The sequence below is a fragment of the Desmodus rotundus genome, chromosome 4 (assembly GCF_022682495.2).
Source record: "Desmodus rotundus isolate HL8 chromosome 4, HLdesRot8A.1, whole genome shotgun sequence".
Classification (NCBI taxonomy): Eukaryota; Metazoa; Chordata; class Mammalia; order Chiroptera; family Phyllostomidae; genus Desmodus; species Desmodus rotundus.
The window spans coordinates 12,962,210-12,977,963 of record NC_071390.1 but is presented as its reverse complement, the minus strand read 5'-3'; the positions used below and the strand labels follow the sequence as shown (position 1 = coordinate 12,977,963).

Genomic DNA, 15,754 nt, shown 5'->3' with positions numbered 1-15,754 from the left:
CTGAAGTCCCGTCTCCCAGAATCCTGGGAGCTCTAAATGTGGAGATGGCCGTGGTCTGTGGTCAGAGCTGGTTGGGATTACAAATAAACTGAAGCCTGGGAAACTTTCTTGCTATTAATAGTGCAGACCTTTGGGGGAGGGAATAACCAAACTCGAAGCTGTTGGAATTGATTTTGCCCGTCCAGATGACATACTAATGAGCTAAGTGGTTAGCTTCAGATCATTATTGCTCCTTCCCAGGCCAAGTTCTTTTAAAGACTGAAACCACAAAAGCAGAGAACAAGTTGGTTTAGTGAGCACGAGGCCCTGTCGAGAGAGGGGAGGCTGGTCGGCGTGGGCCTGAATGGGAGGAAACGGAGGCGGTGCCCCCTTCAGAATGCATAGTGCTGTCTAAATGCGGTTCTTCAATGGTGCTGCTTTTTGGTGGGGGAGGAGGACAGGAATTTGATTTGGTGTCTAGGTTTTTCATAGGGGTATTTCTGTCTCTGGTGCATTTGGACTGTTTCAGAAAGTTTCTCTCCCAGCCGTGATGTGGGCAGTATGCCGTCAGGCATTCTCTCTCCAGGGAGAAAGTGTTGCCTAAAACACCAAGACCCCTGTCTCCTGAAATCACCCACTTTGATTATAACATCTATTGTTCTGCTCCTGGCTTCTTGGCAAATGCTGGTCCCTCCATATGCACAACGAAAAACACAGAACAGCCCTTCAAGCCCGCAGTGCCTGGGATATCCTGCTCTTTCGGAGGAGACCTTGGAAGTGGACAGAACTGTATTTCCTTCCCCAAACGAGGTTATTGTGCTCGAAATATCTCCTGGTAGTTTATTAAAGGAAACCACAGGCTGGGGTCAGAGGCAGTTTCTGCTGCCCGCAGCCTGCTGTCTTGCCTCTTCCTGGATCTTTCTCCGCCCCCTCCCCCCTTTTCTTCAGCCCCCAGCTGGCACACACCCCTTAGTGGGGGCAGCCCTGCACCAGGGTGGAGAGCAGCCAGTCTCTCTGGTGACCCGTCCTCACTTGTGGTCCCTCTGGAACGTTCGGAAGGAATTTGGGGTGTGGACTTCCTTGAGTGACTGGGATTAGACCAGTTGAGTTTGCAGTCAGACGAGAAGTGAGTGGGCAAAGGGGACTATTGTGTGTGGCTCCTCGGGACAGAAAGCCGGCCTTCATCTTTTACTGTGCCTAATGGACAATTGAGACATTCAGCTTATGTCTGAAAGGAAAGGGGGCCGGAATGGTCTAGCAGACCTCCCAGACGAAGGCTTGTAGGAGAAGCAAATAGAGACAAGGATTACCAACCAGGGAAACAACCGGGGCAGAGTCCTGGGAGAGAATGTTTATTTCCTTGCTCTCTAGGAGGGATTTGGAAAGAGCCATAATCCTGGGTTAGGAGTAATTTGTTACAGCAAGATGATACTTGAGTGACAGGCCACTTCTGGCTGAGGCAGCAAGACTTGTGCGCAGGGGGGTCGGGGGCCTCCACAAGGTCAGCCTCACTAAATCTTCACCCTGGCTCGGGGTTTGTTCCTCCCTGAGCAAAATTAACCAGAGGCGCTGCTGACCTTTCGGCTTCCTGGGTGTAGTGTTACGAAGTATCTCCACATGCTTGTCACAGCTAGAATTGGACAATAAAAATTTGGACAGGGAGAACTTGCTGGAGCCACCGACCTCTTTCAGATGTGACAGGGGAACAAAATAAAAAATGAAAAGGATATTCCATGTGGTTCCCGGTTTCGGTTGGGGTTGGAGGACATGAGCTACGTGTTGCATTTGGTTCCTGTGTCCAACGACTAAAGCTCGTTAATTGGGTGCTCGCGGACTGCTAACTCTTCCATCACTTTCTGTAGTGGACTGGGGGGACGAATGCGGAACTGGGAGAAGAGCCCGGTGAGAAAAATCCTGTTCTTCAGCGCTCACGGCTATGGAGGAAGAAAGGAATTTTTTAGTTTTTGATTTTAATATCTGCTGCAGTGTGATGATTCATACCTTTAAAATGACCCATCCGGGTCACGGGGACCCTGCTACTCCCTGGCTTTTACCTCTCAAAGGTCATCTGATAGCTGCATGTCTAACAGTTTACAAGGTAGACCTGTAGCTTCTGGCTTTTAAATGCCCTGTGCAGTTGGAGGAAGAAATAGTACATTTTAACCACCTTGGACCTCATAGAACCTTTTGCCTTTCCTTCATTTACACAGTTTTATCTTTTGAGTTTGGAGAAATGGTAAGTCAGGAGGCTTTAGGCAACAAGCGATTTCATGCCCATTTAAAAAAAATATAGTAATGTATGTACTTTTGAAAAAAATTTTTAATTTTACTGGGGTGACATTGGTTAATAGCATTATATAAGTGTCAGGGGTACAATTCTGTGATACATCATCTTCATATTGCACTGTGTTTTCATCACCATGTATTTGACCCTCTTTACCCTCTTCATTCTCCCCCCAGCCCCTTCCCTCGGGTAACCATCTTTCTGTTGTCTATACCTGTACGTTTTTGTTTGTTTGTTTGTTTTGTTGGTTGGTTTGTTGCCTTCTGTTAGATTGCTCACATAGGAGTGAATCATGTGGTTCTTGGCCTTTTCTGTCTGACTTGTTTCACTTAACATGATAATCTCAAGACCCACCCATGTTGTTGCAAATGGCAGTACTTCATCTTTTCTTGTGACTGAGTAGTGTTCCATTGTCTGTATGTACCACATCTCCTTTATCCAATCATCTATCGAGGCATTCTTACGTTGTTTTCACATCCTTCCTGCCCAGTCTTTTAGATGAGAAATTGAGGTGCAGAGACTTGGTGATTTGCCCAAGGCCGTAGGACAGTGGGGAATGAATGGCCTGTAGGATTCTGCTTTCTGAACTGTCTGCTTTTCTGTTGATTCATGGCTCCACTCTGGTTGTCTTTAGCCCCATGCCTGGAAGCAGCTGTCACACACTCTGTCCTCTCTGCCATGTCCCTTCACCCACACTTGAAACCATCCCTCCCCAGGATCCAATGCCAACCCAGATCACATTTGGAAACTGTTTCCCAAGAAGCTTTGGAGGGTATGACTTATTGTTATTATTTTTAAAAGTATAGGTTCACTTGTTTTTCAGCTCATTCTTTCTACATCATGATCTTATCATAGAGTTTGTATCTGTGACCATGTCTTCTCCATCCCCCATTTAGAGTACAATTCAGTGGGTTTTACATATTCACGAAGTTGGGCAAACATCACACTATTTCCAGAACATTTCATCATCCCCAAAGAAACTCTGTACCCTCTAGCAATTGCCCTGCCCCCCAGTGACTGCCAGTTACTGATTTATTCTCTGTCTCCATGGATTTACCTATTCTGGGTATTTTATATAGGAGGAATCATACAGGATGTGACCTTTTTTGTCTGCCTTCTCTTGAAGTTTGCATGATGCTTTTTATTGCCACATGGTATCCCATTGTGTGGGCAGACCACATTTCATTTACCCATTCATCAGCTGAGACTTGGGACACTCTTATCCCAATGCACTTCATATTCACCATGCTCCCAGGAATGCCCACCTTTGGTCCCCATGCTGCTCTATCTTCTAGCTTATTTTGAGGGTCTGCAGGTGCCTGTGTCTACTTCAGCACACTTGTAGAGAAGCAGATGATAACTAAAACATCCCAATGAGCTGGGCTGCACTTGGCGTTTTTATAAGAAGCAGTAATGAAAATGTGGTGACCACAAGGTAGGTTGTCTCTGGTCTGTCTCTGACTGTGAGGTTTCTATAGTGACGTGCAGGGACTCATCATTTACTAGGCACCACTGGGGGAGAGGAGGCCGAGGAGAACGAGTTCCCGTTGCTTTGTCCAGAGGCTGAAGATGGGATAAGCAAGGCAGGAGGTCAAGGGCTCCTCCTCTCAATTTCTTCCAGTGGCTTCCTGTCTTCTGACTCTTACTGTGGGGCTGACATTTGCTTGGACTCCAGCAGCCCTCTGTGGTGGGCTCAGTCTGGTGGTCGCTTGAAGACGTGGTGATGGCCGGTCCTGGGCTGCTTTTGCTAATGACACAGTGGGTGCGATCTGTCTCTGAGGCTGATTTCCTGCTGGCTCCCTGTGTAGGGTGGGAGCTGGACCATTTCTTTGGAGGGTGCCTATTACCCATTCATCTTAGTCTTTTTGGGGGGGTCGTGGAGAGTTCTGGCTTAAAAATACCAAAGGTCTGCATTGTGGTTCAGAATCTCTAGTAATGCATGACCAAGTCACTTCATTTCTGCCTGCCTCACTTTCTTTTATAATGTGTTTGGAGATTGTCTGCTTTGACCACCTAGAAAGGATGTACCGACGATCAATTTAGAGGTTTAAAAGAGCTTTTAAGAAAGTCATATGGAGTCTGCAAATGTACACCATGCTTATTATTGGCACTGCCCCAACACTGTTAGTTTGTGCTAATGACTGGTCAATCATATGAGTCACTGGGCAAGTCGGGGGAAAAAGAAATACAGACACCTGGGCCGACTCCCACACAGTCCGATTTAACAGGCCCAGTGGGTCAGGAGAAAAGTTCCTGCAGACAAACCAGCGAGGTTTGGAACTGGGGGATCATGTCACTCTGATGAATTCAGTGTTCCTTGTGTTAGTCCCTGTGCCATTCATTAGCTTACCGTGCCAGTGACTGAGCCTCAGACGACTTTTCTAGGCCCCAGAACATCAAGTCCACACTGGACACAGAGCATATGCTTTGTAAATGCCACGGGAATTCATGTGTTAGAGTTGAAAGGGGTTTTGAGGTTATGTTCCCCAATTTTTCTACTACAGACTTAGGCTCAGAGGGGGAAGAGGTTGCCCACGTATGGCAGAGCTGGTCCAGGGAAGAAGATTTCTGGATTCTTCTCCCCTTGCTACTCTCAAGAGCACAGTCGTAATATTAAGAGTGACATTATGGGGAGGGTGGGAGGAAGGCCTGCGGGGCTCACCTGGGGGTGCAGGGAAGGGCCTGGTCAAATTCTGCCCAGCTTGTGCTGCCCTGGGCTGCTCTGGGCTGCTCTGCAACCGACTCCCTGCAAACCACTGACCTGGCAAATGCAAAAATATCTCGAGGATAGGAATATTGAATAATTGGGCAGAAAAAGAAAACAGTGAATCCCAAGTTCTGGTTATTGAAGAATTGTTTTGTTTGTTATTTGCTTGTTTTGCTTTGTAGCTCTGGTAGAAACAATTTTCTGGTAACCTTGGAAGAAAACAACAGTTTGCTTAGCTTCCAAGGGGAAAGAACGATGCTAGATGCTGGAGAAAGGGTTATTTATTCCTTTGGGGTTGCTGTGAGTCATTCCCTTAGCCATACCCTTTGAGACACGGATCCCTGGCTGGAGCTCAGGCAAGGATGCCCAGCAGTTGATAAAACCAGGGAAGGTAGAGGAAGTTCCAGGGTAAGCCCAGGGTGAAAAGGAAAACATCGGGTGGTCTGGAGCCCTGTGCACTTGACTGCCAGCTGACACAGTGACCTCAGGCAAGCAGGGTCTTGTTCAACGGGCCTTAGATTCCTCCTTGGTAAAATGTGGGTTGTAACTTTCTGCCCATTTAATTCATAGCGTTATTGTGAATGTGGTTATGAACTCTAAAAATAACTCTTTAAGTGTGAAGAGATACTGTTAGGACCTTCGAGATTGTGATAATTAGGACAAAAAGGGTTAACTGTAAGTTTAAATTTTCAATTAAAAATTGTATAATGACCAACCCCATAGAGACAGAATGAAACCATTAAATTGTTGTGTTTTCACACAGGTGCCTTGATAGCCTGCCCCCCCCACCCCCATATTCCTTTTATGTCGAAAAATGGGATAGTTAGTGACTTTAAAAGAAACATTTCCAAGTTCCTGTTATGTTTGGTTTCATTAAAAAAAAAAAAAAAGAATAGAAAAAGTCAATCCTAACATCTTACTGAATTTTTCCTGTGGCTTTCTTCCTTCTCCAAGTTCAGTGTGTACCTATCCGTCTGTGGTCTTTGGTTTCTTTCCCTTGGTAACTGTAGTAAATACTCCCAACCAGCAGAAATAATCCATTTCTGAATTTTCTTTCTCTGTACAGTCATGCTTTATAGGCATATAAAGCCTGTTGAAACAGAGTCTCTAGCTTAGGCTCTCTGTGGATTTTTCAAAAGAAGAAATCCCTGGAGTATGTTTTAACCTAGGACAAGGCAGCGTAATCTCCTATACCTCCTGCATCTGCAGGAAAATTGCTCAGATATTTTTGTCGTGGAAGTCCTAAGGGTCCTGTAGGATTCTGAAGACCTGAAATAGTTTCACATAGGTTTACTGTTAAGGTATATGTGATCAGTGCTGAATTTTGGAAACCTGCTGGCATGTGTATGGATTCAGAGGGTAGGGCAGAGTATCAAACTCATCACATTCTTCTATTTTAACCATTGGGATAAATTGTGATTTCCTGACCCAGGGCAAAATGTCTTATTTATGGAAGATGAGCTGAATTTTCCATCTTCTGTTTCTGAGAAATGAAGTAGGTTCAAAAGAGACAGCCAAGCCTGTTCTTTAGTAGGCCTGTGTGCGGACGCTCCTTGCAGTGTGAGCCCCTGCAGAAATGTGTAAATGCTCTGGGCATCCTCAACGGTTGTGCTTCCTGTTGGCTCCCTAAGTTTCTGTGTTTTCCTCTTACGATAAGTGGCTTCTGGTGGCTATTTGTGAAACCCAGTGATGTGAACACTATAGTCATGTAGTTGGCATGGGCCTCCCTTGCGGAGGCTGCACGGGGCGGGGGCACGAGTCACCTTGTAGGGGAGAAAGGGTGGATGACTTTGGACGTGATAGGTCGTGGCTGTATGGGGTGTCTAGGCAGAGTAATGACTTTTCATTTTATAAGGAGCACACATACAACTTTCTCGCACTGGTGAGTTGGGAAGTCATAGCCATGGAAATCTGTCATGAAGATGGTTTCCAATTAATTTGAATTCTTTCTTGTAAGGTGAAATTTCCTAGGAAGAAGCACCCCGATTGAGAAATAGCTTGGATTTTATACTTTGGTAAAGGATGCTTATCTACCAGGCTGAGGAAGGGACCAAAGCCTTCAAAAATGATAAAATCAGCCCTATTCTGGGTGATAGGTTTTCTACAGGACCTAGTTGTACTGAAGAAATTGGTTTCATCTCCACTGAACAGTCTGCTGAGGCCCTACTATGCTCCTCTTCCCATTCTGAACTCTGTGTTCTGCCTGAGCCTGTGGTGAATGCCATCTGTTGGAGGCGGACTGAGCTGGCACCTGTGGGCTTTCTTCCCAGACTTGTGATGTGGGAAAGCTGTACACATTGGGAAGCTCTGACAGAGGGGCGTCCCAATCTAAAAAGTTGATCCCAAAGCACACAGGGCACATCACCACGACCAGAGGAATTTCTCCCTGGCATTCTTCTGTGATGCTTGGATGGCACGTGACGTGTTGCCGATGTCTCCTGGGAAGTGGGTGAGAACTTTTACACACACGAACCCTTTCCAGTCAGAACTGCTCAGGGATTTTCAGCCTTCCATTCCAGACAGGAGGGGTAGTTATCTGGGTGAGCTTGTGGTGTGCTGGTTAGATCCTGTGACTGCGAGTCACAGCCCGAGAGCTCGGCTTCTTTTCCAAGCATTTCCCCCCAGAACTTGAGTCTGCCAGTGCTGATTCAATCCAGAATGTCTCTTTTAAGCTACCGAACGTGGTTGCTATATGATGGATTTAAGGCCCAGCGAAGGGTATGTCCTGACTGGCATGGTCTTCACGACCTGACACATTCATTCCCTAGGCCAGGGATGGCAGCCTAGGGCCCACGGGCCAAGGCCAGCTGGCCACCTGCTTTTGTATGGCCTGTGAGCTAAGAATGATTTTTATTATTTTTAAATAGTTAGAAATCAAAAGAAGAAGATTTCCTGACACAAGAAAATCACATGAAATCCAATGTCAGTGTTTATAAATAAAGTTTTGTGGGAACAAAACCATGACATAGTACAACTATACATGCAGGTATTGACTGTGGCTGAGCTGAGTCGTTAGAGAATGGATGGGCGGCAAAGCCTGAGATAGTCAGTGTGTGGCCCTTTCCAGGAGAAGTTTGCCAGCCCTGCCCTGAGCAAATAAGGGGCAGACTCGGCTTGCCCGTCCGTCTGTGCAGTGGTGCGAATGAAAGGGAGTGCCGGGAAGCCGCTTTGCAGTTTTATCAAGGATGTGGGGTTTCCTGGCAATCTTCGTCATCATCATCACCATCGTTGTCCTTTGAACTGTCCTGTTTGTTTAGAAAATAAGTTCGTACCAGGACCTCAACAGGCCTCACGTGGCAGGTTCTCTGATCAGCCCCTCCGCCACCGTCCTTGCTACCCAGTCTGGGTCCAAGTGGATGGGAGTGTCTTCGTGTGAGCGTTTCTATCGGGCCCACTTGAACCTGACCCCAGAGGGACCTTCTGATTTGGGAGATCCGTTCCATTCCCATTTGCCTTTCCTATGCCCTTTTTATTGGGGGAGTTGGAGGAGGAGAAATTCGAGAGCTGTACCTTTCTCTTTTTGCTGACAATTTAACAGGCTTTTAAATAGCCTCGATTCCTTTCAGGCCAGTGGTATTGTATATATTTCGAGACTTTGTCCACGGGTCCAAAAGCTTAAGCTAAGCTCCCTGAGACATATCATAAAATATGATTTTGGGAAAAACCCTAATGGGCCATGAGCAGAACATTATTATTAAACAAAGGATGAAATGCTGAAGCCGAGATGGCCTTTTTTTCCCCCCCTCCCCCTGCAAAATGAAAGTCGAGCGGACTCCATTTCAACAGTTTTCAATGCAGGAATTCCCACAGCCCCATTTGATTGCAGTTTGTTGAAAAGTTTAATGTTTTTGTAGGCAATTCATAATTTCCATGTTGAGCAGCCTAAAAGGAAGAGAGCTGGAGCCTAGTGTTGTTTTCATAGTGGGATGGTGGGAACTTTTTTTTTCTTCTCCAAAAAGGATAGAAAACCGGAGTGGAACTATTGGGAAAATGCTGCGTGGCTTTCCAGCCGGTTCGTAAATCGGAGATGCTTCTTTCTCCAGGTCTTCCTTTAGGACCCAACAGAATAAATAGAATTTCCTGCTACTTAATGTGTCCAGGAAGGAAAAGATTTTCCTCTAGGCTCTAATAGTACCTAATTTCCTTTTTCTTCCTTTTATTTATTTATTTTCTCTATTAATAAGGACCAATTGGAGAAGATGAAGAGACCTGGGAAATCCATCACTTTTGGAGGAGGTTAATAACTTCCTTTAAAAAATCCTGACATAATACTCACTTCCCCAGAAGGAACCTCGTCAGCCTGAATGCTAGTTAAGGTCCAAGGGACGGGCATGGGTTTGCGGGGACCCAGCCGTTCTGTGGGATCGAGTTGCACTGGGACTGAGAGGTTGGGGCTGTCACTGTGGAGTCCCTGCAAGTCGTTGAGACTGGGGCTGTCTTCCCCTGCCATCTGGATTTGGTTAGCTCTCTCTGGGCAGTGGGGCCGAGTCTCATTTCCTCCAACCAGTAATGTTATATAGGCAGTGATCCTGGGCTGCCCTAACATAATTGAAAATTATGTGTATTGTAGGCTCGGAGCGCTGAAATGTAGGCTCATAAAAATATGTGGTGCAGGTAGCCCGCGGAGATTGGATATGGCACACAATGAAGCTTTTATGTAAAGTAAGAATTATAAGTCTCCGCATTAATATTGCATTATGGGTATGATAATGCTTGGGTGGGGTCCTTGGGGCAGGTCTGTCATGTTAAATAAAGCCTAAATTTCCTAATTCACTGGAGCTCGCACTTGGAATGCAATGAAATCCATTTTGCAGATGGCCAAAGATGAAAAGTTGTCCATTAATCTAACTGTCCCCACTGAGGGTAGCACGACATGTAGGTGAGTGGTAGAATCTGCTTGGCGTTTTTCTTCACAGGCTTTTATGAGATGGAGGGGTGAGTGTTGGCAGGTGTCCATTTTGGTTGGCCTCAAGGAAATGACTCTGTTGAGTGGTTTTTGACCAATGAGGCCCATATATTTATGTGGCAAGGGAGAATGGGCAGAAGCCAGGGTGAGACAGGGCAGAACGGAGTCCCATAGCCCTCCAGCTTGGGTTTGAGGGCTGAGGGGGAGACCAGGAAACGTTTACTTCCGTGGTTCTCAACTTGGGATGGTACTGCTCCCAAACAAGGTAATGGAAGGAGTTTGATTATGAGGGTGACTGGGCGGGGGTGGGGGGCTCTGTTGGTGCCTGATGATGTTTCCTGTTTGGAGGCCCAGACTCCTAGAAGTCAGTCAGTGCTTGGGACAGCCCCTCACCCACCCCCAGCACAGACAGGACAAGCCCCTCAGTTTATAGATGAAAAACGGGGGTTCATGGAAGCAAAGGCATTCAGTGCAAGGTCTTGTGGCGAGTTACCAAGAGTCATGACCAACCTTCCTCGGCATGTGATGCTTCCAGCTAGAAACCGTGAAGGTGAAGTCGCTCCAACCTTGTAGAGCTCTAGGATGGGAAAAGGACTGTGTCCGTTGGGTTAGGATCTCCCCGCTTCAGGTGGAGCTGAGTTAGGTTTTAATGGGCCAGAAGGTTGTGTCTTTCGGAAACCCACGGAAAAACTGATGGGGATGCTTTGGCCCTTTTCTGTCACATGGGATTTGAGCAAAGCCTTCCTTCTCTCTGGACTGCCCTTTGCTGTCCTTTCTGTTGAAATCTTTCTGACTTAAGAAGACTCTGTGAGGCCTTCCCCAGTCTCTTTCTCAGAAATGCCACCCTCTTCTTAGCATTCCCTGGGCATGACTCCCTGAGTCTCGGCCACAGCTTCCCCCATTCTCTCTGGACTTGTGAAGGCCTTCGCTCTCGTGCGCACGGAAGCCCCCTGCGGGCGGCATTTTTGTCTCTCCGTCATGCCCAAAGCAAGCTCTAAGCAGTGTTCACTGAAAATTTCTGTAGGATTAGTATTAAAACTGGCCTTTTCCTTCCTCCCTTCCTTCCTTCTTGGTTTTTTTTGTTTGTTTGTTCCCTATGTGTCTCTGAAAATATCAAGATGGCTCCTTATATGCCCTCCAAGCATTAATTCATGCATTAGTCAACTGGCCTTTGGAGGTACAGAGGCCGGTATTGACGCCCTTATAAGATCTTAGCAGTGTCTGAGTTCCCTTTGGGGTCTGAAGTTTTCCCGAGTGAAACTGCTGTAATGTCACTAACAGAAGTCAAACGCCCTGGTGTTGCTTACACATGTGCTAAAAGTCTCGGTGACTGGAGAAGCCACTTTACCTCAGTTTCCCTTATCTGCACAACGGGGAGTTGGATCAGTTGATTAAGTCCCCTCAAAAGCTGACCGTGTCCCTTTCTGCAGAAGCAGCTCCCTTCCCTTGTGCCATATCTTCACATTTTCTACCTCAGAGAAGGACAGAGATAGACTTATTTGGCTTCTATCTTTATTTTTCTCTCCGTGGTGAACCTATGTGTATTTAAGAATTTCTCTGGCCTTTTGAGATGAGGCTGTAAATTGCGTTGTGCCCTGTTTGTGCATCTCTTACCAAGAAGGAATTTTGTTTCATTAGCTTTCAGCTTGGATGAGGATTTCCATCCTCACCCGACTTGAGTCACCGCCAGCAGGGGATAGTTGCGCAGGAAACAGAGTTTCCTGAACGAGCAGATTCAGAGCAGGACACTGGCGTGAGACTCCATTTGCTTTCTTTCCTTCTTCTGTCCCCCCCCCCCCCCCCCCCCACTGCTCCTTCTAAATGAGGGAGTATTCATGAGATACTTTTACCTGAAGCCACCTGTAGTCTGAATGCAAAGATAAAACTATAGTTGTGTACGTGTACCTATGGAACGTGAACTCGAAGGAAGAACCTGTGGGTGTCGCATGATTTGTCTGTTGATACTGTTATTTGCATGCTTTTAAGCTTTTCAGTTTCTGATCCATGTAGCTGGTTGGCAATTCTTTTCTAAATTCGTTTTCCATGTTCGCTTTGTTTGCGCTCCAGTATCTGCAGATGAAATGGCCGCTGCTGGATGTCCAGGCGGGGACCCTCCAAAGCAGACAAGCCCTCAAGGATGCCCGCTCCCCCTCGCCAGCACACATTGTCGTAAGTGACCTCACAAAGGCAATCGCTTCCTTTATTGGGGGCGGGGTTTGAAGAAAGTGATCTTTGGTTGATAACAGGCCTTGCTTATCAGTCATTCTTTCTTTAAAAAATACTTTGGCATATTCTTGGATGTGGTTTATATTTAGAAGGTACCTGTTTTCTCCTATTGGACCTTAGTGATTATTACCTACCTGGAAAATTTCCCACCTGTCCTTTCTTCTATTGGGTTAGAATTGAGCTTTGTGGGCTCCAGTTAATAAATACAGTCACATTGGTGTGGGGAAGACTGGAAATGGTATCAAAGCAATTATTTTAAAAACTACAATACCCAGAATCTTTCCTGAAAAAGTCATGTAGGGAGGGTAAATGGCAGAGTGAGTCAGAAAACTCGAGGAAAGCCCTGGATTTGAGACTTCCAGCCCCCGCCCCCAGTTTATCTTAGTTGTTGGAAAGGAACATTCTACACTAACATCAGAAAAATCTCTTCTGGGCTGATTGATTGAACCAAGAAATTAATTTAGGCTTAGATTAAATTTAATCTACACATCCATGTCTTTAAAAGTGTGGAGGTTTAATAAGGAACCATTTGTTTGTAATACTAAGAGACTACAACATACCATGTGTGTCTACATATATTTTTAGTGTACTTTCTAAGGATTTTGTAAGCTCTGAAAGTAGAATTCATAAATTAACCTCTCGAGAAGATAGCTCAGCCTTATTAGAATTTTCTCTTCTATATATTTATACCATGAGCTGGACTTTGCACTAATAATTCATGTAGTTTTTATTCAAGTGTCACAACATGTTACCCTTTAATATATGTTGCTTCTGTGTTACTTGTGATTTCTAAAAATGGCAAAATAATTTTCTTACGTAGAGAAATCTGAAGAATGTATTGTGTCAAAATTTAGGCTAACTGCCTCCTTATTTTTGTAGCCTGATGTAATTGAGTATATTATATTTAATGTTTTATACCCATTATAGAAATGTTAAATATGTATGGGTATCTATATATATCACAAAATAATTTATTTCCATAAAGCCACATCGTGGGCCATTGTTTGTGAAAATGTCTTATGAATTTTTGTTGTAAGTAAGGCATGTAGAAAGTTGACATTTTCCAGAAATGTCCTCCTTCCTCTAACCCCACAATAAAATGGATGCTCATAATTAGACATAGTCCTATAATGCTAAGATTTCGGGGCTGGAAGTGACCTTCGCTCAGTTAGGACCCACCTGCTCTCAGAAAAGGAAACAGGCCCAGAGATGCCTTCAGTGAATTGCCCAAAGTCACACGCTGTGTTAGTGGCCAGAGTGAGGACTGGACCCAGTTCTCTGCACTCTTTCCGGGCCCTTGTGGAATGTTCTCTCCTAAGGGAGAGCAAGTAACTTTCCATGGCTGGTTCTGTGTCATCACCAGGGACGGTGTCATAGGTGTAAACACATTGTTGGCGTGGGGTTCTGATGCAGCTTTCTTCTAGAAAAGTGAGTGCCATGTAAGACAGTATTTTAATGATACCCCAAGATTTTGAAAAAGTGTGATTATTACAGGGTCCTTGAAGGTAAAATGAGGAAGCCCATCCCTTTCACATTTCCTGCCTCCCTGTGTTTCCATGTGTGCGTTTAGGCTTGGAAATTTTTCTGCTTTTGGAAATGCTTGGCAGGACTCGCCCAAGATTTTTTTTTTTTTTAATGTACAGAGAAAGGATGTTATCTTTAAAATCTCTGGGAGGCCTCTTCTCTTTGAAGGTGGAGAGAAGATGCAATTCTTAGAAGTGGCCCAGAGTGGACACAGCACCTCATAGGTAGGGCATGGAGGCCCACAGCCCTTGCTGGTGAGCGAGAGCAGGGATTGGGTGAGAGGGAGAGGATGGCCCTCCTCTCTGACCACCCCCGCAAATCCCATAAGAATCCCATAAGAACAGATGCCACGATTTAGGCTTTAAGCACCTTATTTTCATTTGTAGAATTGGCAATCTGAGCAGTTGTTAAAAACATTTTTTCAGAGCCAGTGTGGATTTTGGTGAAGAACAGTGAGGGGACTTAGGGTTTTTTTCCCCTCCCTCTGCTGTTTATTTGAAGGCATGTTTTCCATAGCAACCACTTGGGAGAACACCACCCCTTTCCATGGAGACCCTGGTCCAAAGGAGCCACAGCTGGCAACTGTAATATGATCTGTTGTGCTTTCTGCTGTGTTCCTGGGGGCCGGGAGTGGGGGGGCGGTGGGGGGGGGTGGACACTGTAGGGAGGTTATGGGTTGGTGGTGGAGGGGAGGGCTCTGGGAGCTGGAGAGAGGAGAAGAACCATAAGTTGTACAAAAGGAAACCAAATTTGTGAAATACTTGAAGCTTGTGGCAGCTGACTGGTGTCTTTGGTTATATGAGTCAGCCCTGTGATTGTGCGTTTCTGCAATCTTCACCTGATGCTAAGGGGCAAGGCGACAGATGTTGGGTGGTGGGGCCCGGAGGGGGGGTTATTAGTAGAGGGAGATGGGAAAGTAGGGTGGGAAAAGGCTGGAGATTGTTGCCCACGTAGTTTTTGGGGTTGAGGAGCCATACACCTTGGGACTACATTTGCACGGGACGGAGAGTGATGTGCCGACCGACACTGGCGGGGCAGGTACAGCGTGCCAGTGTTCACGAAAGGGGGGTTCTGCATTATGGCTGGTGGACCATTTGGCTCAACAGTGACCAGAAGAATCTGGTTCACATTCAGACTCCCTGATGAATGGCCAGCTTTTCTCCAGACACTGGGCTGTTCCTCACATTTTATTTTTCATTCTTTTAAATAAAACGTTGTCACATCACAGTGTTTCATCAGACATGTTTCAAAATAATTGTCTGAGGATTGCTTCCTAATTTCTGCGAAATTTGGATTTATTGTGATTTCTGGGCCAAGCTGTTTCATAATGATTTCTAATGTTTTCTTTTGAAAATAGAGAAGTGTTTAGTTTTTGTTAGTAATCATTGGAGACTAATATCACAGTTTGCTAAGAAAATAACTTTTTCCTAGTCCATATTTGGGGCAGAATTCTCACTTGGGAATTAAAAGCATTTTGTCTGAGTATTTTAATCTGATTGGGGTTTTTTTTTCATGTGGCATGTGGGTTACCACATTATAAAAAATTGATGTGTAGAATAAGTGTTCCTAGCAAGTGGAGTTCAATTGATCAAATAGCATTTAAATTAAGAAGCGAGCCCCGCAAACTTGAGTTCCTGTAATGGATCTAACATCCTGTTTATTATAATCCAACGGATCCTGATCTGGGTTTTAAAGGAAGACGACTTTTATCCTTCAAGGATGCTGTCTTGATTTTGGGCGGCTAGACAAAAAATAGGAGTTTACATAACAAATACATTTCTCCCTCCCTCTTCTCTACCCTCCACCTTCCCTTTCCCTTTTTTTCCCTCCCAAACAACCCCCCCACCACCCCGCCCCCAAATTCATCCACTTCCTGAAGGCTAGCCACAGGCCCAGATTCTTCCTCCCCTCCTCCCCAGCCTCCACAGTCCCATTTTCTAAGTCTCATAAGTAGCTCATATTTCTTTCCCTGTGGTGTTTTTAAATTTATATTTTAAATTTTTGGTCTTTCTTCCCTCCACTTCCAAAACGAGGGCCAGACAGCTGGGTGTCCTAAGTGGTGGGCCTGAGTCTTGGCCCAGCTGCCTCTGGCGGCGGGGAAGCGGCGGGGTTCCGAGCCCCTCCCTGG

At 45.6% G+C, this 15,754-nt stretch overlaps 1 protein-coding gene across 37 annotated transcripts in view; it reads left to right on the top strand.

Moving 5' to 3' along the window:
• Positions 1-15,754, top strand: part of TCF7L2 (transcription factor 7 like 2) — a 196,594-nt gene that overhangs the window by 69,909 nt on the left and 110,931 nt on the right. For all 37 annotated transcript variants that reach the window (XM_071221145.1, XM_053922738.2, XM_071221147.1 and 34 more), the window contains one exon: positions 11,944-12,045. In XM_071221145.1, coding sequence (XP_071077246.1) covers positions 11,944-12,045 — 102 coding nt within the window. The remainder of the gene's footprint in view (positions 1-11,943; positions 12,046-15,754) is intronic.